The sequence below is a fragment of the Theileria parva genome, chromosome 2, assembly GCF_000165365.1.
Source record: "Theileria parva strain Muguga chromosome 2, complete sequence, whole genome shotgun sequence".
In the NCBI taxonomy this organism is placed as follows: Eukaryota; Apicomplexa; class Aconoidasida; order Piroplasmida; family Theileriidae; genus Theileria; species Theileria parva.
In genome coordinates, this window is record NC_007345.1 from 1,482,843 (window position 1) to 1,505,511 (window position 22,669).

General features: G+C 33.2%; 12 protein-coding genes across 12 annotated transcripts; 7 read left to right on the forward strand and 5 right to left on the reverse strand.

Annotated features, from left to right (window-relative positions):
- Positions 1–14: 14 nt before the first annotated feature.
- Positions 15–1,582, reverse strand: DPM1 (Glycosyl transferase family 2 family protein). The gene is made up of 5 exons (XM_061305460.1): positions 1,050–1,582; positions 388–1,019; positions 265–327; positions 125–235; positions 15–94 (listed from the first exon to the last, which is right to left on the reverse strand). Exons 1-5 carry the CDS (start codon positions 1,160–1,162, stop codon positions 36–38), a joined length of 978 nt encoding a protein of 325 aa, XP_061161424.1. The 5' UTR covers positions 1,163–1,582; the 3' UTR covers positions 15–35.
- OTU2 (OTU-like cysteine protease family protein) lies at positions 1,285–2,091 on the forward strand (the record flags this gene model as incomplete). Its single annotated transcript, XM_760216.2, has 4 exons — positions 1,285–1,396; positions 1,464–1,566; positions 1,644–1,789; positions 1,840–2,091. 4 exons carry the CDS (start codon positions 1,285–1,287, stop codon positions 2,079–2,081), a joined length of 603 nt encoding a protein of 200 aa, XP_765309.2. The 3' UTR covers positions 2,082–2,091.
- A 120-nt stretch (positions 2,092–2,211) lies between these two features.
- TpMuguga_02g00743 (uncharacterized protein) lies at positions 2,212–3,459 on the reverse strand (the record flags this gene model as incomplete). The annotated part of the gene is made up of 5 exons (XM_061305461.1): positions 2,212–2,367; positions 2,440–2,595; positions 2,655–2,762; positions 2,816–3,329; positions 3,373–3,459. The coding sequence occupies 5 exons, from the start codon at positions 3,457–3,459 to the stop codon at positions 2,231–2,233; spliced, it is 1,002 nt and encodes a 333-aa protein (XP_061162176.1). The 3' UTR covers positions 2,212–2,230.
- Positions 3,460–3,608: 149 nt separating this feature from the next.
- On the forward strand, positions 3,609–5,599 carry TpMuguga_02g00744 (putative methyltransferase family protein; the record flags this gene model as incomplete). Its single annotated transcript, XM_760218.2, has 5 exons — positions 3,609–4,329; positions 4,361–5,139; positions 5,218–5,372; positions 5,403–5,484; positions 5,519–5,599. Exons 1-5 carry the CDS (start codon positions 3,933–3,935, stop codon positions 5,597–5,599), a joined length of 1,494 nt encoding a protein of 497 aa, XP_765311.2. The 5' UTR covers positions 3,609–3,932.
- A 37-nt stretch (positions 5,600–5,636) lies between these two features.
- Positions 5,637–6,733, forward strand: TpMuguga_02g00745 (uncharacterized protein). Its single transcript, XM_061305462.1, has 3 exons — positions 5,637–5,931; positions 5,983–6,295; positions 6,333–6,733. Exons 1-3 carry the CDS (start codon positions 5,685–5,687, stop codon positions 6,688–6,690), a joined length of 918 nt encoding a protein of 305 aa, XP_061161425.1. The 5' UTR covers positions 5,637–5,684; the 3' UTR covers positions 6,691–6,733.
- On the reverse strand, positions 6,699–7,729 carry TpMuguga_02g00747 (uncharacterized protein; the record flags this gene model as incomplete). Its single annotated transcript, XM_760220.1, has 4 exons — positions 6,699–7,145; positions 7,181–7,259; positions 7,325–7,364; positions 7,486–7,729. The coding sequence occupies 4 exons, from the start codon at positions 7,727–7,729 to the stop codon at positions 6,699–6,701; spliced, it is 810 nt and encodes a 269-aa protein (XP_765313.1).
- Positions 7,662–10,268, forward strand: asnS (asparagine--tRNA ligase). The gene is made up of 3 exons (XM_760221.2): positions 7,662–9,593; positions 9,685–9,885; positions 9,987–10,268. The coding sequence occupies exons 1-3, from the start codon at positions 7,901–7,903 to the stop codon at positions 10,223–10,225; spliced, it is 2,133 nt and encodes a 710-aa protein (XP_765314.1). The 5' UTR covers positions 7,662–7,900; the 3' UTR covers positions 10,226–10,268.
- Positions 10,269–10,433: 165 nt separating this feature from the next.
- TpMuguga_02g00748 (GAF domain protein) lies at positions 10,434–12,401 on the reverse strand. The gene has a single exon (XM_760222.2). The coding sequence runs from the start codon at positions 12,043–12,045 to the stop codon at positions 10,462–10,464; it is 1,584 nt and encodes a 527-aa protein (XP_765315.1). The 5' UTR covers positions 12,046–12,401; the 3' UTR covers positions 10,434–10,461.
- Positions 12,402–12,878: 477 nt separating this feature from the next.
- TpMuguga_02g00749 (uncharacterized protein) lies at positions 12,879–18,213 on the forward strand. The gene is made up of 6 exons (XM_760223.2): positions 12,879–17,415; positions 17,484–17,670; positions 17,743–17,820; positions 17,850–18,031; positions 18,063–18,138; positions 18,168–18,213. The coding sequence occupies exons 1-6, from the start codon at positions 13,028–13,030 to the stop codon at positions 18,210–18,212; spliced, it is 4,956 nt and encodes a 1,651-aa protein (XP_765316.1). The 5' UTR covers positions 12,879–13,027; the 3' UTR covers position 18,213.
- A 215-nt stretch (positions 18,214–18,428) lies between these two features.
- Positions 18,429–20,253, reverse strand: erf1 (peptide chain release factor 1). Its single transcript, XM_061305463.1, has 7 exons — positions 20,029–20,253; positions 19,796–19,950; positions 19,602–19,762; positions 19,474–19,572; positions 19,251–19,431; positions 18,985–19,197; positions 18,429–18,858 (listed from the first exon to the last, which is right to left on the reverse strand). The coding sequence occupies exons 1-7, from the start codon at positions 20,094–20,096 to the stop codon at positions 18,449–18,451; spliced, it is 1,287 nt and encodes a 428-aa protein (XP_061161426.1). The 5' UTR covers positions 20,097–20,253; the 3' UTR covers positions 18,429–18,448.
- A 65-nt stretch (positions 20,254–20,318) lies between these two features.
- TpMuguga_02g00751 (uncharacterized protein) lies at positions 20,319–21,051 on the forward strand (the record flags this gene model as incomplete). Its single annotated transcript, XM_760225.2, has 1 exon — positions 20,679–21,032. One exon carries the CDS (start codon positions 20,679–20,681, stop codon positions 21,030–21,032), a length of 354 nt encoding a protein of 117 aa, XP_765318.1.
- Positions 21,052–21,202: 151 nt separating this feature from the next.
- On the forward strand, positions 21,203–22,658 carry TpMuguga_02g00752 (uncharacterized protein; the record flags this gene model as incomplete). The annotated part of the gene is made up of 1 exon (XM_061305464.1): positions 21,203–22,658. One exon carries the CDS (start codon positions 21,203–21,205, stop codon positions 22,646–22,648), a length of 1,446 nt encoding a protein of 481 aa, XP_061161427.1. The 3' UTR covers positions 22,649–22,658.
- Positions 22,659–22,669: the final 11 nt, after the last annotated feature.

The following is a 22,669-nucleotide window of genomic DNA, read 5'->3' on the forward strand; positions in this document are numbered from 1 at the left end:
TAACCGATAAAAAATAATTTATCTTAAAAATTAAATTAAAATTCCCAAGTTAATTTAAGTAATCCTAGCAAACCTTTGAGAATTTCAGTGAATCCTAAGGAAATATGAGTTTTTGAGGTTTTACCAAGTTTAGATTTCCCGTATATTCGCTCTATAAAAACAATCGGTATTTCGTCAACCTTGGCGTTCAAAAGCTTTTCACACTTTAGGATCATCTCAACTTGAAATAAAAACCCTAATAAAATTTTGAGTAAGGAAATTTACCTTTACTGTGTATTGTGGTTATCACTTTACTCAGTACGTCCTTCCTGTATAGCCTAAAACTGCCTATATAATAATTAGACTGCTGCGAACAATTATTATGTATTTATTGATAATAGTTATTACCAGTTAAGTCTGTAACTTCGGGATTAAATAATGTTTTACAGACATAGTTTAATGATTTTGAAATAAAAATTCGTTGCAATGGCCAGCCACTGGCTCCTCCCTCACTTCTATAACGTGAACAGACCACAACATCTAAATCCTTTTCCTTCTGTAGACGGAGCATAGAGGGGATATACATTGGGTGGTGAGATAGATCGGCGTCCAAAATTAAAACAAAATCGTACTTACAGTGGCTTAGTCCAAACACGTAGGAACTACCCAAACCTAATTTCTTTTCTCTCTTAACCAGTTTTATACTTCTATCAACAACTTTTGCCATAACTTCATCCTTCTTAGGAGATTTTCTATCTCGTGGTTTCCTTTTTTCCTTGGCATCTGAAGACTTGGAACTTCTGGATGAATTTTTGGGATTATCGGGGCTTAATAAGCTATCCATGGAGACTAATGCAGTGTTTAACTTCTCAAATTCCTTTTCGGATCCATCAGTGCCATGTTTGTTGAACATAGGGATGTGAGGGAAGTCATATTTTGCCAGAAAATCATTTGTAAATAATTCCTGCAGTTTCTCTACCACCGAGGCTGTTCCGTCAGGGCTGTTGTCGTCAACAACAACGATTTCATAGTTTATGTTCCTAAAAATCGTTTATTTAATCTATTCTTACAGAGGTTTTAGGTAATAGTGTATCAAATACACCAAAAATGAGATGTTATCCTTCTCATTGTAAGTCGATACTAAAATTGACAAATCTTCCAACTTTTTAGGCTCTTTTTCCATAAATAAATTATAAAAAATGTGGAAGAAGAAAAGGGTAAGTTAAAAATTAAGTGGTTTAACTATAACCATGTGGGAAAGGTGTAAACTACTATAATTCATTTATATTTTATAATTCATAATTTATGGATTTTTATAAAGACGAACAAGTGTTAAGTACATCGCAGAAGAAGAAACTTAAAAAGAAGTTAAAGCAATACCAGGAACAGTTGGAATCAGAGCAACGATCAAATTCAGGTATCAGTTCCTCCAAAAATTCTAAAAAACTGTATCTTTATGATTTTAATTTTTAATATTTTTCCAGAAGTTGATGTTGGCAGGCAGGAATATAAACTTTTGCAGGATAAATTACAGGAGTTGGGTTTAAAAATTCACGATATACAACCAGATGGAAACTGTTTATTCAAGTTCGTCGTTGATATTATTTTATTTTGTATTAATAATTTACTTTTTTGCTTGTAAATATTAATGTGTGTGTGTTCAGGTCCATAGAACACCAGCTGAAATATTACAATGAGAATGGGTATAATTTACCAAAATTCGATTATATGGATCTGAGAAGATTAGCTGTGGATCACTTAAAAAAGAATCAAAATGAATACGAAAATTTCTTAGCTCTAAGCAACACCAGTAACCTCTACAACTTTATAATTTAATACCCAATCTAATCATACTTACAGATGAAAATGTTAAAACGAACTACCTAACATATTGTGAAAATATGTTAAAGGACGGCGAATGGGGAAGTGAGCTGGAAATAATTGTTTTAACTAAGCTATTAAACTGTAATATTAAAATACACAACTCCGACAACACAATAGAGTACAAAGCAACAAATAACTCTGGAACAACTCTAAACATTTCCTATCATAAACATCAATATGTACTGGGAGAACATTATAACTCTATAATACCAATTTAATATAAAATTTATACGCAATATGTATGTGAAAAGTGGTATAAGACTTAATAACTAAGTTTAAATTTGATTTATTAGTAGTTATTTCACAAGTATTCTAGTAATAAAAACTAATCTTCCGGTGTAAAGATCATGAATGTAGAAATATTAGTTTATTTTACTGTGTGCCTTCTCAATAAATAACCTCTTAGGGTTACTGGTGGGGGATATGGGTTTGTTGGTACCTGGCCACGCCTATCCTTCGGCTTCCACTTGTTGTCGTACCTTCTAATAGGAGGATCACATATACCTGAATGGTTTATAAAGTAAAAATATGCTAATTTGTAATATAAATATTTATTGATTGAATAATTAAAGTTACATGTAAAATTGAAATTGTTGTCGTTCATGTATTTTAATGCCTTGTTGGGGTCATAATCAGCAAAATGTAAAATTTTATAAGCAAATTCGGGTGAAAAGGGGTGCCAGCCTGGATTATTTTTCCAGTTTTTAGCACACATTTGTATAAATTCAGCAACTAAAGGGAGATATAAGATGAATTATCAGTAATACGAATAAATAAGTAATGAGTCTTACGTTCAAATTCGTTTTTTATAACAGAGTCGTATAATCCCTCCTTTAATTTCCTTCTGCGGATTTTCTCCATTTGATATGGAGAATACATTAATCGGGCCCATTCCTGTTCTAAATAAAAAATGTTAAGATCCAATTGTTGAATAACATAGGTATCAACTTACTGTAGCCGTTGTTATTATTATTATATGAATGATCGAGGAAAAAAGCAGGTGTGAAGGGAACTTGGTGGTTATATCCTACATTGATTTTAGTCTGGAAGTTGGAGCCCTCTGTGGTGGGTTTTTTCTTCTTCTTCTCGTCGGTTATTATCTTCACTGGGCTTTTTTCCTTATTCTCTCCACTATCCAGTTCCCCATTCTTGTTAAGGCTCGTGGTAACATCTTCTTTACTCTCCAATAACCGTTTTTCGCCACTGAACTGCTCATCAACGGGTTTATATTCGCCATCAAACTTATCTTCTTCATTCTTAAACTTCACCTGACTATTCTCCGTTTTGGCTTCATTTTCCAATAATTCATTATCTGAGCTTAGTTTTTCATTTTCCAATCTAGGTTCTTCACTGTCGAAGCGAGATTCACTAGTTTCATCTGGATTCATTGGACTTTCTGATAACTGTTCCTTATCAGATAATTCTTCCTCAGATAACTCCTTATTCAAATTATCACCATTGAATTCCTAATAATCAATTACGTTGATAAAAGTAGTAGGAATAAAATACCTGTTTCAGATGAGAAAGATCATCTTCACTCAAATTTTGTAAACTGGTTTCACTTTCCACAATGTCTTCCTCGAAGTTGTTTGTCATTATTAATTATTCCAAATGGAGCATTAATAACAAATAATGAAAAAATTAACAAATGATGGGAGTTAATGGCAAAATAACAAGGTAATTAATAAAATATGTTGACACTATAATCAACCATGCAACACATTTGCATACACACAATAACCGGAGTTTTTTCTTTTATAACCCCTAATTCTCATAAATTTTAAATTTTTTATAATTCAGCCGCGTTGCTTTTTGCCTACAAAGTCTCAAATAAATAGATTCCGATCCAACTGCCCCTGATGTTATTATTTGAGTGAAGACCCAAAAATACTACATAAATACAACAAATAATGATAGAATCCATATACTTATGAATTTTTCTTTCTAAAACTACAGTATTCATTTATACTTATTCCGTTTTTATGTTTCACATTTTCTGGCCAGCCCCAATATTAGTACCATTTATTCTTCATGTATTATATATTTACTTAAAATAAATTCACACTAAAATGATAAAATCTGACGAGGAGAATCGACCTCCTGATCAAGTTGAAGATGATATTGATTGGGATGATGAGTTTATGTATTTATTGAGGGTAAATGACCTAGAATCGGCTAAAGAGGTTCTGGAAAGGAGACTTGTAAGGGATTTAAATTATACAAATGAAGATGGAAACACTGCTCTTCATTATGTTTGCGCTAATAACTTAGAAGAGGCAGCAATTTTTCTTTTAAGGGAATGTAAAGTGAACTACACAGTTTACAACAAGTGTGGGAATTCGCCCCTTCATTGGATTGTTCAAAACAAGGCCCTTAATACATTAAAAGTTCTCTTATGGCATGATTACAAGGTCAATGAAAATAAACCTAACTACTCTAAGTACACACATAAATTCACCTTTAAAGGTTAGTAAATTCATACACAAATACATTATAGAATTAACGTCCAAATTAAGCAAGGAAACTCTGGAACACTATAACATTAAAGATTATCCTGAAGATTACAGTAAGGTTAACGAAATTGATATCAATAAAAAGAACGAGTTTGGGAAGAGCGTTTTGTCAGAAGCTTTCGGATCTGAAAATCTGGAATTTCTCCAATTGATACTGGAACACCCAATTTCTGCTATTTTGGATCAAAAATCTGAAAATGCCACTGAAGGAGATATTGAAACTGACAGGGAAGATTATGTAATTCACGAATTCCAGTTTATTAATAAAAGTATCTCTGACCATGAGAAACCTGAAAACCTTAGTAGTGATGAAAATAGGCATGAAAATGATCTCTCTACAGAATCAGAACACAATGTTAATAATAATGATCTTGAATCTAATAAAGGAAGTTTAAAAGTTAAAATTAAGGAAATGTGTATAAAGGATGATGATATACTGAACGCTGAAAATAGCGAACTGGATGCTTCCGGATTGATAATTTGGGAATCGAGTGTAATAGCTTCATTTTGGCTCAGTATGCTTGCTGGGTCGAACAATTATTCAGGGCTTAATGTTCTAGAACTTGGTAGTGGATGTGGTCTAGTAGGGATTGCTTTCAAAGTAGCCTGCCAGTACTATAATCAGCCTATAAAGTTAACTTTAACTGATTATAGCGATAAAACAGTAGACAACCTTAAGTATAATGTCGAATTAAATGGATTGAAAGATGATGTGTGTGTATCGCAGTTAAATTGGAAGCTATATGATAAGATGCCTGATAATGTAGGAATAATCGATAATTTAGCTATTATTCCAGATAATTCGCCTGGAATCCACTCATTTGGTTAATAAATTATTTAGGAATTGTATGATTTGATAATCGCAAGTGATTTGATTTACGATGTTAAGTTGGTTGAGTACTTGGCAAACGTAATCAACAGAGTATTAACCCCAAGTGGGACTTTTTTGTACACTTACAAGACATCTAGAAATGGGTCAACTGATTTTCTAAACAGGTAAATCACAAAATAGTAATAATGTGGTAGATTAAGCGAGTTTGGGTTTCAAATCGAGATACAACAGGTGCCCAAAATATGCCAACAAAACCCATTTGTAAACAAGAATAAGGTAAAATTAAAATTTTGTTAATAATAAACTTTAGGAATACTGTTTATCGTTTTTTCCGGACCTAGTCTCTGATGATTATATGTTATTAATAGCTACCAGAACACCCCATGTGTAACTCTAAATGTAGTATAAATTCATGTTTTTCCCATATAATTATGTATAAATGTAAATTTTAAAGTGAATATTTATAATACCTTGAAATGGGACTGGAAACTGGGGAAAATTTTAACATTGATTTCATAAAAAGGTTCATTGGCTCAGGTAATAAAGAAAACCCCCGAGAGAATAATAAAAATAATAAGGAAAATGGCCTAATAAGTGGAGCTAGTGATTTAAAATTTGATGATTTTAATTTGGACTATGATTCTAGGGATTTATCATCTTTAGAATCAAAGGTGGATGTGTACCTCTCAAGAATAAAAGAGCTTGACACATCCTTAAGTGAAGGTAAAATAATTAATATTTATTGATTAATTCTTTCAATGAATTCTAATTTAGATGTTAATAAATACGAAGTTTTAAATGAAAAGGTGCGAGAATTTGTGAGTATAGAGAAGCTTCACAGATGCGGAGCAGACAACCGTCATATCTACTTTGCTGGGATCCCATTATCTCATAGCTTGGAGGTTTTAAAGGGCCTTAGGATTCAAAAGGAGCAGCAGGAAAGAATAAATCAGCTGGAGTCTAAAGTTAACGAGTTGAACCAGGAGATAAATGAGTTGAATGAGGAGAAGCAATTACATTTCTACAAGTTTGAAAAATCCATACACAAGGCACTCAATATGGGCCTGGCAATACAGAACATGCTCCGGTAAGAATAATAATATTTTATATTAATTATTTCTTAGTTTCTTTGAACGATATGACAAAGTCAGAATGAAGATGTTCATTATCAAACTAAGAGCCAAAAACTATGAATCAATGAAATTGAACTTGAAGAGGCTTGAGAAGTATAAGTTAACAGCGTTTACAAATGTGATAAATAAAATACTGAAAGTTAAATTAAAATATTACTTAAATCTTTTAAAGGTGAAACAACCTTTTGAAAAAACAAAAAATAACTTCACTCCAACAAGGCTTAGGCCAACTCCAAGTGTTAAAACGCCTAAAATTGACCCTGATGTAAACGTTGGTGAAGACGTTGAAATAAATTTATTAAATCGCCTTGAAAAATTACTTGTAGAGGAAATTAATACCTTAATGTGATGACCATTTTAAACTGAATTTGGGTCTAAATATTTTAATAATTTATTATATATTAGTAATTTCTTCTGAGTTTCCTGATTATTTAAATTTTGCGTCGATTTTAACAGCTTGTCGTATTTCAATAGCTCGGTTTCACATAGTTTCTTGTTAGACTCGAGTTCACTTAACTTAGCTTCGTTTGTGATTATTTCAGAGTTTAATCTATTGATCTCGTTTGTTAGTTGCTTGTTCTCATTATATAACTCTAGTATCCTCCCCTTTGTCAAGGTATTTGAACCACCGTCAGTTTCTGGAGCTGAGGGTTCCAATACTAAATTTAGTGAGTTGAAAGTGACTTGTAAGTTTTCTAAAAATGTTAGAAATTCAGAAGATTCATTTTGAATTTGTTGTAAAAGCTCAGCAATTTCATTCTCTGATCCCACATCGCGATTAATAAAAACACAATCCTCATACTTCTACAAAGATTTAAAGTAATTATTGGTTTAAATACCTTAATTGAGACTTCAGCATTGGGAGAAAAGCAAGGATTCAAAAAGTTAGAAACTTCGTTCACACATTCCATAATTTCCCTAAAAAATGTGTAAATAGACTGATAAAATGATTGAATTAAATAATATTGCCTAATTTTAATTACCTTGACGTGTTTATTAAGTCCTTAAGTCTCGGATCAGAGTCTAATGTGTAATTTATTAACAAAATAATAGGTGTAAAATGTCAAAGAAATAAAGATAACGTGAAAATATAGTGTGAATATGTAATAGAATGAGTATAATTAGTTTAAATTGATTATATTACCATGTTTTTTAATGAAATCGGAAATTTTATCCCTTGAACTTGATAGAAAGTCCACAACGGCCTGGTCTTCAGCTGCTGTTGCCATTGAAAATTTATATAATTTAAATCTAACTAGTAAATAAATATTATTAACATGGGGAAAATTGAAAAATACTGAATTTTTTTCGATTCTATGATGTTGAGTAGAGTGGTGTAAAGGTAAACTTAGAAACCAGTTTATTTCACTCTTTACTAGTTTCATCATTATTTATATTTATTTTTATTTTTCAATATATGGTTTCCTTTTTTGTTCCACTTTTAATTTTCTAAACTACATCCTTTCACCTTTTCCTAAACTTAATTAAATATTAACTATATATCTTAAATATTGAGGAAATTTTTAATTCGACTTTCTTCTAAGCTATTTTGGGACAAAATGGCACCGAATCTCGGTTTGCCAAACAGTGAATTGTTAAAAAAAGCCCGAGAGATGGCTGGGAGGCTAACAGTAAGGGATTCCACCAAGGTTACTAAGATAAGTGCACTTTTATCTTCCTTACGTAGGAATCCATTCGACTCTCGTTACGAGTCAGTTTCAGATAGCATCAATAAGGTGATCAATAACTCCTCAACCACCAAAATTCCAAGTACTCTGACCTTTCAACAACTAGATCTAATACTCAATAAGAAGTCGCTTGATGATACACCTACTGGTGACCATAGTAACACAAAACCAACTGATACTCCTGAAGTTAAAAATGTACAATTCTCTACGACAGGTGGCACAAGTGGTGCCCAGTCATTTGAAACAAGTAAAAATGACCTGGAGCATGACCAAAAATTCATCAAGGAGAAATGTTTGGTGAGAGTGTTCGGTTGGTGTAAAAGTATGAGAAGCCAGGATGGTGGGAGACTACTATTCGTCATAGTAAATGACGGTAGTTGTAAGTCTAACTTGCAAATTGTGGTCCACAATGACTCCAAAGGATACAAAGAAGCTCTAAAGTGTAAATCTGGAACATCAATACAGGCCAATGGCTTCTTAGTAAATCGTGAAACTCAACCGAAACCGCCGACGGAAGTGACTAAAGAAAATAACCCTGAACTACCCGAGGAGGTTAAAGACTACGAGTTGCTGGATGAAATTAGTAACAGATACGAACTGCACATCACAAGTGATGATAGTAACTATATCCAAGTTCTTGGAGTAACAAATTCTCCGGGTACATATCCCATTGCAAAGAAAGATCTAACGATGGAGTTTTTGCGTGAAAACGCACATTTGAGACCGAGAACATACCTAATTTCAGCTGTAATGAGGGTCAGGAGTTCTTTGTCAATTGCGATTCACCTATTCTTTCAGTCAAAAAACTTTCACTACCTGAACTCCCCAGTAATAACTACAGCTGATTGTGAAGGTGCAGGTGAGTTGTTCCAGGTTACAACTCTGTTTGAGAATGTTAAAAACGTTAAGGAACTAGTAAATAAGATGTACAGTAAAGACCCGCAACCTGAAGTTTCCAAAAATTCCACAAATTCCGAAAATTCAACAAATTCTGACTCAAAGCTGTCAAATGATGCTGAAAACACATCTTCTGTACAACCGGAAGGTGCAAACAGTGTTAATGGTACTCAACCTAAGGATACTAACTCGAAAGTTGATGAACCTGATGGGAAAACTGATGGGAAAACGAATGCAGTTAATACCGATTACAAGTTATTATACAAGGCAGTTGACTTTAAGAAGGATTTCTTCAAGAAGAAGAGTTACCTGACCTGCAGTGGTCAGCTGAGTGCCGAAAACTACTGCTGTTCCATGGGTAGTGTTTACACCTTTGGCCCTACCTTCAGAGCCGAGAACTCCCACACTAACCGCCATTTATCTGAATTTTGGATGATCGAGCCCGAGATGACCCTAGTTGATTTACCGGGCCTGATGGAGATAACTGAGGAGTTTATAAAGTTCCTCGTCAACTACATACTCAAACACAACTATGACGACTTGGTGTTCTTCAACAACACCGTTGACAAGGAGTTGCTAAGCAGGCTCTACAACATCGTTGACAACGAATTTGTCCACTTGTCCTACACAAGTGTCATTGACATACTCCAGGAATATATAAAACAAAGTAAGTTCCACCTTATACTTATTTTAAAAAAATAGTTCACTATATATTTATTATTTAAGTATAAACAAATGGTGGCTCATAATTTCTCCAGATCCTGAGCAACCGTTTGAATACAATGATGTTCATTGGGGTATTGATTTACAGAGTGAACATGAGCGGTTCATTTCTGAGAAGGTGTTCAACGGTCCTGTGATAATATACAACTACCCCAAGCAAATCAAGGCCTTTTACATGAGAAGGAACGATGACGGCAAGACAGTTGCAGCTATGGATTTAATCATTCCAAAAATTGGTACCACACTATTCATTTGGTTGTTTTTGATAGTTTACTCATCAAATTAGTTATAGATAGTTTAATACTAACAAATATTACTCTTTGTATATTGTGTTTAGGTGAGTTGATTGGAGGGTCACAACGTGAAGAAAGGTTCGATTATTTGGAGAAATCGATAAAGGAAAACAAACTTAATATGCAGGACTACTGGTGGTACATGGACTTGAGAAGATACGGAACAATAGTGCACTCAGGGTTTGGGTTAGGATTTGAACGCCTGATCATGATGGTTACGGGAGTCCAGAACATCAAGGATGTGATACCATTCCCAAGATACTCAGGGCACTCACTGTTTTAAAGGCTAATTTTAACTAGATTAATGTTCTCAAGTTTATAATAAACATAAATTAATTAGGGATTTGTAAAGTGTATTAACTACACATACAAAAATTATCTAAATATGCGTATATTGAAGTAAATACAATTAATAGTTTATAAAGTATATTAACACAAATACAATTAAAGCTGTATAAAATATATTAACATAAATGCAATTAAAACTGTATAAAATATATTAAGAAGACCATTACATTGCTAATCTATTAAATTATTGTCATCCTCTTCAATGATCGACTGCTCAATGAAATTCTTTACATTGTTCAAGTACTTACTGTCAAGGTTCTCGAAGGCTAAACCGGCCTCAGTGCTCTTGTTGACGGAGCTGAGAATGGAAAACTCAGACTTCTCAAACTGAGGAGCCACAATAACCGCAAAGAGCTCGAGAAGGTTCAAGTCCTCGTCAGTGAAGTGCAATAGCTCCTGAGCCTGCTTATTGATGACCTCAATGATGGCCAGCACCTTGTTGTTGTCGTTCTTGATGGGGATCCAAATGCCGTTGCGGATGCTCGTGTAGTCCTCAATCAGGACCTGGAAACTATCCGGGTCCAAAAGCTGCTCGGAGTACACACTTTTTCCGAGATCTGAATACAGATTCTTGAGACTCGCGCTATCCATCTGCTGGCCACAGTTGTAGATTTTGACGCCGTCGCCGTTGTTTATTATTATTATATTGTTTTTGTTATTAGCGTACATGTTATTCGAAGCGTTGTTGCAGGAGTATGAGGAGTTGTCGTAAATTATTATGTTGGTAGTGTTGACACAGAGCGACAAGATGTTAGTGTCATTCAGTGACTTTACGATCTGCTCAGAAGTGTTTGACGATATGGAATAAACTTGGTTGTGGATCTTGTCGACAAGATACACAGTGCAATTTTCAGCTTGGATCAGCTTCTTAGCGTGAGTAGTTAGAGCAATAATGCAGCTCTGAATGCCAAGCTGATCTGAGAACAGTGAGTGCATCAGTGTCAATAAACTGTTGGTCTTGTCACGACTTATCTCCAACTCCAGCTTCTTTATTATGTTATTGATGAATATGCCGCTAATGTAACAAAGCTCATAAATATACACTAAATTCTCGTCCATTATTATCTCAGGAGGACCCGACTCCAAATCGGAGTTAACTGAAACTGAACCATTATAACTAAAATCTAATATTTTACAACCGTTTTGAGGATGATCGTCCAAGCCATTTTCAGCAGTGATCACCTCGCCAAGTTCAGCAAGTTCTGGATTACTTTCAGTAACTATATTAGTTATTGATAGTATGCCCCAAATATTCTGGTATATGTCGTTGAGGGGTATCAGAATGATATTATTGGCTTGTACGTCGGTGTGCTGATCATATTCGGGTTGGAATCTAGGATCGTTAGAGCAATTATCGATTTTTAACATTAATCCAGTGTTAAGAGCTATGTTGAAAGCGCCAGCTGGAGTGTAATTCATCTCCTTTTTGTGTAGCATCCCCTCCTTCATCATGTAATTTATGATGAGATTGGAGTCTTCCACGTGGCATATTTCAACCAGCTCACATTTTACACTCTTGAGTATCGTTTTCAGCGTTAGTAGTATACATTTTACAGGGAGTGTCTCCTTGGAGATTGTGTTAATGAAGTTCAGCAATAAGAGTAGATGATCCTTTGATAGTAGTGACAGATCTATGTTTTTACTCAGCAGGGACTCGTTAATTAAACTGTACTCAGTGACGATGCTGGTGTCGCGTTCGAGTCTTTCGTTAATACTATTAGTGGGAATAGTATTATTGCTGTGGTTGTTATTCATTTTTAGACTTCAGCTGCCCCGATTACATCCATCTTGAGAAGGTATTCTTGAAGTGATGGTACGGTGATAGGTAATGAGCCTTGTTATACAAAAATAATATAACAAATTTTAATAATAAACAACGATGAGAATTATTTGACCAAATAAATGAAAAGTGTCTGTATTACTTTAATTTCAAGTAATAAAAACTAAAATATGTGGAAAAAATAGATGAAAACCCGTTAATCAATAACAGTAATCAAAGATTTAGACTCCTTTAATAATTCTCTATATATAATAAATATACAAAAGACGAATAATGAACCAATTTTTAATATATCGGTCAGGTGTTTCTCGTTGGGCTCTATGCCTACCCAAATACCACACACCCAAATTTTGCTGGTTTTTCTCCCCCGTTTTTTTATTTTTAGATATTTATCAAATAACTTTATTTATTTGATGTTAAATTTGAGTTTGTTGACCGATTTCAATTATCCAAAGTCGAGATTCAGACCATTGATCGTTAAAACAATAGAATCTACCCTTGTGATTAATTAAAATAAACAAATATAATTATCTCAACAGTATTAGTTATTTGAGTGAGTATAACACATCTATTAACTATCACACATCTGTACTTTTTATGTATTGACCAGGTTCACAGGTTGATAACCTGGAAATTGACAATAATCCAGTCAAGAATTATTAAATTAATTACTTTTTTAATTTAATCCTTTTCTATTTAAAATTTAGAAAGTTTTTCCCAGTTTCTTGTTTACCCTATTTATGATTCCATCATTATTTATAGTTCCATAGATATTTGTATTTGCGCCGCTTTATGCCCATTTATAACTTTTAAATTTCTATTATATCCACTTTAGAATCCTCAGGTCTACCACAATAATATCATACCGTAAATTTACATATTAAGTTAAAATTACAGTTGTATACATCGCTAAATCAGTCTAATATACCAGAAAATGGTGAAAATAATTTTAAATAGATGACTTTTGGTTATGAAACTCTTGTGGATTCCGGAGAAGGTGACTTTGTGTGTTTAGGCAACTTCCAAAGTCCAACTTCGAAGGATATTTTATTGGTGAAGGAAAATAAATTGCTTCTGTACACATTTAGTGATAGCTTTGCTAGTGTTTTAGATAATTTCAACCCAGAATCACTAAATAATTTGAGTCAAAAGAACAAATTGAAGTTTGTTCAAGAATATAAATTTTCCAGCTCAATATCGTCATGTAATGTACTAAAGCAACTATTATACTTCCCGAATCTTCACGATTCTGACAGTCTTGGCCCTGTAAAAGGAGTAGATGAAGGCTCAAAAGCTTCTGACAAAAACGAGTATTTGGACGGGATAATAATTCTTTCTGATGGCAACGTGACCATTTATTACTTTAATATATTAAATTGTGAATTTAAGTCACTGTTTCAGTTTGATCATCAAGAAGAAGAAGTAGATGAGGTGTTAGATACGAACTATGAGTACTCAGATATGCTGGTGGTGTACCATAAAGACTGGGTAATAGATAACAAATTGGCAAATGATGATAAAATCTACATTAAAAATTATTTAATAATTTACACATATAAACAGTTCCACCTTAACTTTTTGCTGTTAAACTCTTATTTTCATTACAAGGGTAACTGCTCAGAACTGAACTCTACAAATAAGACGAGTGATAGCCCCAAAAGCAAAGACAGTAGTAGAAGAAATAGCAATGAACAGGAAAATGACAAGTATAAATCTCCGTACTTAATATTGTCAAACTATATAAAGATGGATTTGAAAGAAAAGTTCAATTTGAACAAGAATAGCCTGGTTAAGGCTATATCTTTCATAGATAATTATCATACGCCAATATTGGGAGTGCTGACCACAAATTACCCGGAGTTCATATCAAACCACAATGTCACACATGAATCCAAGGAAGACAAGTTACATGTTGAAAATCAACTAGAAAACTGTATAAGCGTGATAAACTCCCTGTTCATACTAAATATTGACCTGGTTCTGATAAACATAAATATACTAAACAGGATGGACGATATCCCAATGAACACAGTATACCTTAGAGGACTAGTGTACAATAACTTTATAGGGTTCATAATGTGCAATAATGACTTGATATACTGGTTTAATATGTTCAGTAGTGATTTTTACTACCAATTTATCAATTACTATTCACTTGACCTCAAGCCAAGACAAGGAAGCCACATAATCGATAACAGGAAAATGAACTTAGAGTTGTACGATTATAGACTAGAAACAACAAAGTCTAAATCTGGTGGATTTGATGTTTTGTTATTGCCAGAAAAGGATAATGGAGAGCCAGCATATCTGGGGAAATTTGAATACGACGATGATATAGTAGACATAAAGTGGCAAAAGTTTAAACAATTGAATGAAGAACCATTCTATGTAAACGATTTTGATATCGAGTTTCTGGATGAAAACAACATGCTAGTTGTTAACACTAACAATATTAATCTTTTGCAAGCTACTATATTGACAAGAGGACTAGAGGAATCAGAAGACCCAAGATTAGTAAACCTAGAGAGCATAAAATCACTTGGATTTATCAAGCACCTTAACTACTATCATTTTAACCCTAATAAACTAATCAACGATAATCAAGAAAATAGGAACCAAATCCACCCTAACACTGACCATTTCTGTCTTAACACCTATAATTTAGCTGAAGACGAAGCTTGTTATATGGTTGGAATAAGAAATGATAAGAACATAGTAAAATTATCCAATAAAAAGATGTTGTACCTTAAAGCATACATTAGAGCAGACGATAAATTTACAATAAATAGAAATAAGATGTGTAACAATAATAGAGCGATAGAACCAAAAGATAATAAGTTGAAGATAAGTAATATTGGAACTGAAGATGTTTTGAATGATAAACTGATGGATAAGGTAAAATCTGTTAAATTTGTAGCCGAATTCATAGCCGTATTATACACTAACGACCAATTGCATAAATATAATGTAAATGAGTTTGGAGCCCAAAACACCAGTAAACAGAGTAAATCAACCAAGAGTAAAAAAAACACTACAAATGCCAGCAAGGTTGAGGTAGGAGTTAAAATGTTCAACACACTGGAACATAAAAATAACGCCTACTTAACCTACTTGACCCTTAATAATTATCTCTATCTGTACAATTTAAACTATAATTTTATAGTATTTAAGTTAAATAATCTCTTACACCTAAACAATACCGTCATGCCGCAAGTTTACAATTATGACGCCATTTTACACGAAGCTGAACAAGAGATGACTGGAGGGGATTCAGAGCATGGATATAGGCTGAAAGATAATGATTCTGAATCGAATAACCAAAAGCTTAATTCGTCTAAAACTAAGAGTAAGTTGGAGATAATGGAAGAGATAGTGGCGTCACACATGATAGTTAAGGAGGACCAGGTGTATATGATGTTATTGATCTCAGGATACCCACTGTACATTTATAAACTTGTGGATGTAAGTAGAAAGCTTAAGAGAAGGTTTTGTTATTTTAAACTGGTAAAACATAATCAAATAGCGCCATTCCCATCACTATTGCTAAACCACGATAACGTAGTGTACAAGTTAAACCCTAAAATAGAGGAGGTTATAAATGATAATAATCAAATCTTTGCATATCCACTGTTAGAAGTGGATTCAGACACAACGTTAAGTGTTTGTGATGGCTCAGAAGTAAATAAAGATATGAATGGGAGAAGTGTACCCAATGCCGAAGTGGTAAATAATATGTACAGAGATAGATTTAGAGAATTCTACAAGAGGAGCTCACTTTTGTTTTTAACGTCAAATTACAACAGACTTTACCTTCATAAGTTATCACTAATTAATCCGACGAATTTGACATCAGATGATGGGAGTGATGACTATAGTGTGAGATATTTGGTGACAAACAATTATTTGTTTTGTTATGATAACAATAAATTGTACCTGTACAACACCAGAGATACTCAAATAGAGCATTATTTTAAGAGAAATTATAATAATCTAAATTTCAATGACTTCAATATTCACCTATTTAACTCAGAAACGAATACTGAAAAGGGTGTTAAGAGTAAGGAAGTTGATTTGGTAATTGATACTACTGACACTAATACTAACTCTGTTGATGGTGATGAGGGGGTGGTGGACAACTATATGTATAAAGTAGTAAAAAGTGATAAGATCAATAACATGAACCTGTTGACAGTATCAAATTATTACTATGTGTATAAAAACAATACTGTGAGGAGATTTACAACACTTAACGGAAAGTCGAGATTTATTAATGGAACAATGAACTCATATACAGGCGTGATGGATTATTCAGATGGAGAATTAGGCAGACTAATAAGCATAGTAGTGAATGTGGGAGAAAATGTTCTGAATAATCTGTATAATATGCTAAATGTGAGGAACAGACTTCAAAACTTCCACAAAAACAATGATAACATTGTTAGGGATAAGAAAAACTTTATTAATAAACAGTTGAAGTTGTTCATTCAATACTACCAGCACTTGAAAAGTACACAAAATGGATCTTCAGAATTTGGTAACGCAGTTAAAATCAGTGAGGGCTTTGATCCTGATGCACTAGTGCCTGAAGATTACATAATAATATTATTCATAAGTAATAACGACTTGAAGATAATAAGTTACTATAAGCTGGAGAGTTTTGAGAAGGTGTTGTCGTTGAATTTCGGACTTATAAAAACCCACGAATACCTGTTGGCAGGCACATGTACAAACCTAGGCGAGTATGTGGAATCGAAAAGTAATTTGATAGTACTGGACTACATGTCCACGAAAAATACTGGTGATGCCAACTACAGCACAGTATACAGTGCGGACAGTGTTACTATAACTGATGTTGTTGGGGATTTATTTAAGAACGTTAGCCCTATGAAGTTATACCTAAAGAGGACATTCCTGTACCCAATCACGTTCATATCGACGCTAAACAACAAAACTAGTATAATTAACGACTTAATAAAGAATAAGGAAATTAATCTTCAGATCCTGGAGGAGCAGGAAGAAGAAGACTCAAGCGCAGCTGAGGAAAGTGGAGTGGAGGAGAAGGGTTTAAAAAGAAAATTAGACAACGCAGAAAATTATGGAGTTGACTCTAGTGTAACAAATAATGGTACTAATATTAATAATAACTCAACTGTTCCCAGTCTCAGCCACGACGAGAATAACCTGATAATCCACTCAGTTGGAAGTAACATATACATACACGAGTTAAAGGGTAAAAATATAATCAAGGGTGCCTTTAACGATTTATACACTACAATATCAGCCGTTTCAATTTTCAACAACTTCCTGTTAATTGGCGATGTTTTGAAGGGATTGTCGCTGTTCATGTATTCATTATTTAGTTTACTTATCTAAAAAGTATAAAAATGCTATAAAAATGTTAAATTTATCTTAGGTACATATATAATAAGAATAATGATAACAAGAATATCATAAAGATATCGAGCACTGACCCGAAGATAAATTTGCCCATTTTAAGTTGTGCACCACTGATTGAAGATAACTTGACCTTTATGGCCACAGATAATAACCAGCACTTGCTTCAGTTCATACACTACAATCTGTACAATACCAATAAAGATGTAAATCCTACATGTAGTTACATCAATTCCACTTTATACCCGACGTTATTTCCCGTGCTAAATTTTTTTTAGAAATTGATGCTAGTAAGTGGGACGAAATTTAATAATAATATAACCCAACTACTGAGTACTAACCAGAAGAACGTATTGGTAAGCTAATATCTTGATGAATTTTTTAGTTTGGAGTTAGCAGTAGTGGCTGTATATACAGAATTATAATGAAAAACGACAGGGTGTTCAGCCTGATAAAGAAAATGGAAACCTTGATTTCTAAGGAAAACACTTTGACACTGACGAGTGATCTCTATTATTTACAACTAAACAGCATCAAAAACACAACTTTGTCTCTGGACTCCATAAAGTAAGGATTTTAAATTTAAGGGATTGTTTAGGGAAGTGTTCCACGAGACCAGTGAGTACCACAAGTCCTTTCTGGGCAAGCTGAACTTAAATCAACCCACTTCACTGGTAAGATTTAAAGTTAATAATTCATTTAGTATGACCTCCTGAACTTCTTATATCACCAATTGTTCTCAATGTGATACAATTTGTGTGCATACATGAGTACATAAGTATATACAAAATTGTACATACATGAGTAAATGATAGTGTGTACATATATAAGTATACATACACTGTTAAAGGGCTAGAATAATATATATACGTGAACATAAATTAGTACACCATAGTACATACATTAAAGAGAATAGTTTGTATACACATAGGTATGTATATATGGAGTGTTTTAATATGTGTAAATTTAAGGGAAATATTAAGTTTACATAAAACTATCGTCATCGTCATCTTCGTTTTCATCGTTGGTTTCATAACCAGCTTCTAGTTTGTATCTAAGGATGCCGCCAATTCCACCAAAGCCACTTTGAAATTGAGACCCCTCCTGAGACTTGTTAGTTACAAAGTCTAGTGTTGAGCCGTAATTGTGGTAGTTATTGATAATCCACTCAATCAGGGGTATTTTATCCAAAACCTCCAAATCAACGTTGTTGTCCTTAAAGTTCGCTTCATCTCGCTCCTGCTCGTGGTTGAGTAACAGTACAGACTCTGTGTTTGTTGAGGGGTTCTTGACGAGGACCCTCATTATCTCCAGCTGTTCGTAAATAATTAGGACCTCAATCATTCCATTTTCCAGAGCATTAACAGTGTCATAAACACCATAGACATATTTGCCTGAACATTGGTTAAATAATGAAGTTAAATAGTGTTAAATAATCTTGAATAATGAAATTGAATAATAAAGTTAAATAATAAAATTAAATAGTAAAATTGAATAATAAATGTTTTGTTAAAAAGTACCTGTGTCGTGGGCAATCTCGTCGAAAAACCTCTTGATTAGTTTCTTCTCGTGTATGAATTTAACATTCGATAAACACTCCGATGATAACTCAATTGCTTGTTGAAAGCCGTTTTCGCCGCCGTAACAGACGTCAACTATCTTCAAAACCTTTGAGGATAGCCTTTGGTCAAAAATGTCACTGTTGGCCAAGTCGTTTTTAAAATCAGCGTTGCCTAATGAAATTTTAAATAAAATTTTAGAATAAATTTTAGAATAAATTGGTTACCTGCTAAAATTAGTCCAGTCACATTAACTTTGTCGTTTGTTATGAACATGTTGACTGCAGTTTCAGCGACTTTTCTGATATAGTTGTGTCTTTTCTCCATTCTTAGACGAGCAAAACGGAGTGCAGATTGACCCCCTCTTCCATGCTTTTTCGGTAAATCTACCGTAAAACTGTGAAGAACCTGTGAAAATGTTAATATAAAGGTAAATGTGTTGGTTCACACCTCTTTGGTTGAGCCTTGTATGGTACCGTACAGTGCACCGTTACCGTCCATAACAATAAAGCCGAATTTATCGTCACTTTCCAGAAGTTCGTTTAAACTCTAAGAAAATATAACTTCATAAAGTATACCTCAACGTGGAATTTATTGTCACAGAGATACAGCGATGTGTTAATGGGTTTAAAGGGTTCGAAGTCTATTGAGACTTTCTTCTCTTTACCGTCATCTGTTATCACTGTCCCACAGTAAACAACGAGTCCGTTAGGTGGTGTATTTCTATAGAGCTTTAGACCTAAAATTTTATATTTAGAAGTATGAATATTACGTTGCATTGTGGATGTGATTGCTGATAACACCGATAAGCGATTAACTCGAGATTTAATATTTGAGGCTGTGCCGTACTCATCTGATAACATCTTACTAATCCTGTTCACATCATCCTTAGGTCTGATAATTAAACTGATCATACTAGTCCCGTTTCTATAAGATAATTAAAGTTAAAATTATGGATTGAATTATTAAGGTATAAATTTGGTTAAGTAAATTTTAGAAACAAACCCTTTTGCAGATTCCAATTTTTGGATCAACCGCTTTATTTTCCACTGCTCAATATTTGTGTCACTCATCTTTTTATTTATAATTAATTATTTTACAAGATTCGAGGAAGATTTTAATACACTGGATGAAAAATACTATAATATAGAATTTATTAGCTCAACTTAATGTGGATTCAATAATATAAATAAAACAGATGAGTGAATTTATTATTTATACACATTAAAAGTATAAACTAATGATTAATTCTAAGATTCTTAGTGGTGCCAGTCAGTCACACTATCATATTAAATTATCATTTAGAGCATTTAATTTTCCAATATAAAGTTGATTTTACCTTTTTTATAGTTTTTATATCGTAATTTTGTATTATATTTGATCATTTTTCTTTATTTATCCAAATTGTGTTAATCAGGATTATATCATGAAAAGTAGCCTTAATCCTTTGAAAAAATATATATCTTCCTTTTTTAAGGGTTTGTATTTGTTGTTTGTCCTTTCACTTGCAATTGTTTTACCTATGCTTCTCTTTTAACTTGATACAGTGTTGAGATCTTTTAAAAATAAAATGAAATTTTAAGAAATCACTCAGATTATCCATTTGAATAATAAACTGGAACTATAACTGGGCTAAAGTAAAGGGTAATTCTTAAATGGTACCCATAAGACCACTTGGTCGAGTAATAACGCAATTTATATTTGTCGTTAGCGGGAGCGTTATTAAGGCTACATACAACGCGTACAGGCAGTCCTTGAGTAACGGTGGCGGCGTTTTTACCGGGGGAATAAGTAAGGTAATGAGTAAGGAGGAAGCCGCTAAGATTCTGGGATTTAACTCTTACGATAACTTAAAGCTTAAACAAATCCAGGAGGCACACAAACGGCTCAAAACCATCAACTCGCCCTCAGGTTCATTTCAAGGTTCTCCCTATTTAATACAACGCATAGACGCCGCTAATATCATACTAACCAACTTTTTAAAGTCTAATCGCTCAAGTAATCTCTGACTGCAATAATATTCTAGGGTGTATTGATATGTATTAATTATAAAATGAGGCTCAATGTGTTCAACTCTAGTTTGAAGTCCAATTCCATTTTAAACAAACTCCTGAGGCTAAATTCGAAAAACCTAAACTATGTAAAGAATAAAAACACTTTAGAGTTTAAAAAGGGTTACATGTACAATAAATATTTCGGTAAGAATCCGGAACAATCACTGGCTTACATTAATCAGAAGGTTGACGATTTAATAGGAAATGATGTTAAAATGCTGGATTCCTGTAAATTTTTACTAAATTTTAACGTTAATTACAAATTCGTTAAATTAATTGAGGATAATATTCTCTTTTATACCAATAATAACAACTTGTACTATTTGCTGAAATATTTACTAATATACCAAACAACGCCTGAACCTGGTAACGTTGTGGATAATTATGAATTAATAATGACAGTTGTTGACAAAATTTGTTATAATTTTCATGAAATTTCTAACAAGCTTGAGATATTGGGTCTGCTATGCGACTTTGAAATAGTTCACGGGGATTTTACACATTTGGTTTATAACTTTATAACTGATCCAGCTAATATTAAGGTACTTGAAAATAACATTTACAACGTTTTAAGGTACTTCAATTTATGCAACAAGGTCAGTTACAATGAATATACCTCCACCATAATTAACACACTAATCTCCAATAAATCCCAGAGAAACTATAAGATTCGTGAATTGCTAATTATCTTCAAAACTTTGGTGGATTACTGTGATTACTCAACCATAAGTTCTGGAGATTACTTTAAGTTTCTGTTATCCAGTATCGGTAGTAGATTTAGTGCCAGAAATTCCTTAGAATTTATCAAATTTTTCGAGATTCTAACTCCTTATTCCTGCTATCCTTACTTAAATTGTTTAGATTTTCTCGATAACGAGAAGATTTTACTGGAGTTCACTAACAATATTCAACTCATTGACACCAGAAATCTCATTAACATTTGTTCAATTTACCTGAGCTACTTAAAGAACTCTGAAACGCTCTTGAAATTCATAAATTTATCCTCAACTCAAATTTTTAATCATTATAACGGTGTAATTCGTAATTTGTCCCTGTTTCAAGTAATAGATAAAAAAAATAACTCCCCTAGTTCCAACATCAGTTCTACTTCTGAACCCACAATTAAACCTTCAATTAACTTAGATACTGAATTTTTGAGTGGAGACGAGTTGTTAAGGCTAACTAGAAGGATGTGTAAATTTTTTTATAACTGTAAGCATCTGTTAGATCACTTAAGTTACGCTAATTTACTTGAAATTAACGGATTTTTATCAAATTACGACCCTATTATCCAGTTCCTATCAACTCCATTTGATAGGCTCAGTGATTCCTACACTCTTTTTAGTAAACACAAGCCTATAAAGAATAAGGAGAGGGTATTACTTCTTGACGATATGGTTGGCAACTATGTTCTCAAGAGAAATCAAGAGAATGAAGACAGCACTAACAGCAGTAGTGGAATGAGTAAACTCCATTTTGAGGTAAAGAATGTTTTAAATGGGCTAAACATTTATAATTTAACTAATGAAGTTACAATTGGACCCTATAAAACTGATATACTAATATGTTAAATTTTACTTATTATACATATG

Coding starts and splice junctions, on each gene's coding strand:
- DPM1 (XM_061305460.1), bottom strand. CDS start 1,162: ATGGAAAAAGAGCCTAAAAAGTTGGAAGATTTGTCAATTTTAGTATCG. Junction 1,020..1,049: donor CACTATTACCTAAAACCTCT/GTAAGAATAGAT, acceptor AACGATTTTTAG/GAACATAAACTATGAAATCG. Junction 95..124: donor ATACGGGAAATCTAAACTTG/GTAAAACCTCAA, acceptor ATATTTCCTTAG/GATTCACTGAAATTCTCAAA.
- TpMuguga_02g00745 (XM_061305462.1), top strand. CDS start 5,685: ATGGGACTGGAAACTGGGGAAAATTTTAACATTGATTTCATAAAAAGG. Junction 5,932..5,982: donor TGACACATCCTTAAGTGAAG/GTAAAATAATTA, acceptor ATTCTAATTTAG/ATGTTAATAAATACGAAGTT. Junction 6,296..6,332: donor GCAATACAGAACATGCTCCG/GTAAGAATAATA, acceptor ATTATTTCTTAG/TTTCTTTGAACGATATGACA.
- asnS (XM_760221.2), top strand. CDS start 7,901: ATGGCACCGAATCTCGGTTTGCCAAACAGTGAATTGTTAAAAAAAGCC. Junction 9,594..9,684: donor CCAGGAATATATAAAACAAA/GTAAGTTCCACC, acceptor TAATTTCTCCAG/ATCCTGAGCAACCGTTTGAA. Junction 9,886..9,986: donor TTTAATCATTCCAAAAATTG/GTACCACACTAT, acceptor TATTGTGTTTAG/GTGAGTTGATTGGAGGGTCA.
- TpMuguga_02g00748 (XM_760222.2), bottom strand. CDS start 12,045: ATGAATAACAACCACAGCAATAATACTATTCCCACTAATAGTATTAAC.
- TpMuguga_02g00749 (XM_760223.2), top strand. CDS start 13,028: ATGACTTTTGGTTATGAAACTCTTGTGGATTCCGGAGAAGGTGACTTT. Junction 17,671..17,742: donor TGTACAATACCAATAAAGAT/GTAAATCCTACA, acceptor AATTTTTTTTAG/AAATTGATGCTAGTAAGTGG. Junction 18,139..18,167: donor TAAATCAACCCACTTCACTG/GTAAGATTTAAA, acceptor TAATTCATTTAG/TATGACCTCCTGAACTTCTT.
- erf1 (XM_061305463.1), bottom strand. CDS start 20,096: ATGAGTGACACAAATATTGAGCAGTGGAAAATAAAGCGGTTGATCCAA. Junction 19,573..19,601: donor ACAATAAATTCCACGTTGAG/GTATACTTTATG, acceptor ATATTTTCTTAG/AGTTTAAACGAACTTCTGGA. Junction 19,198..19,250: donor GACTGGACTAATTTTAGCAG/GTAACCAATTTA, acceptor AAATTTCATTAG/GCAACGCTGATTTTAAAAAC.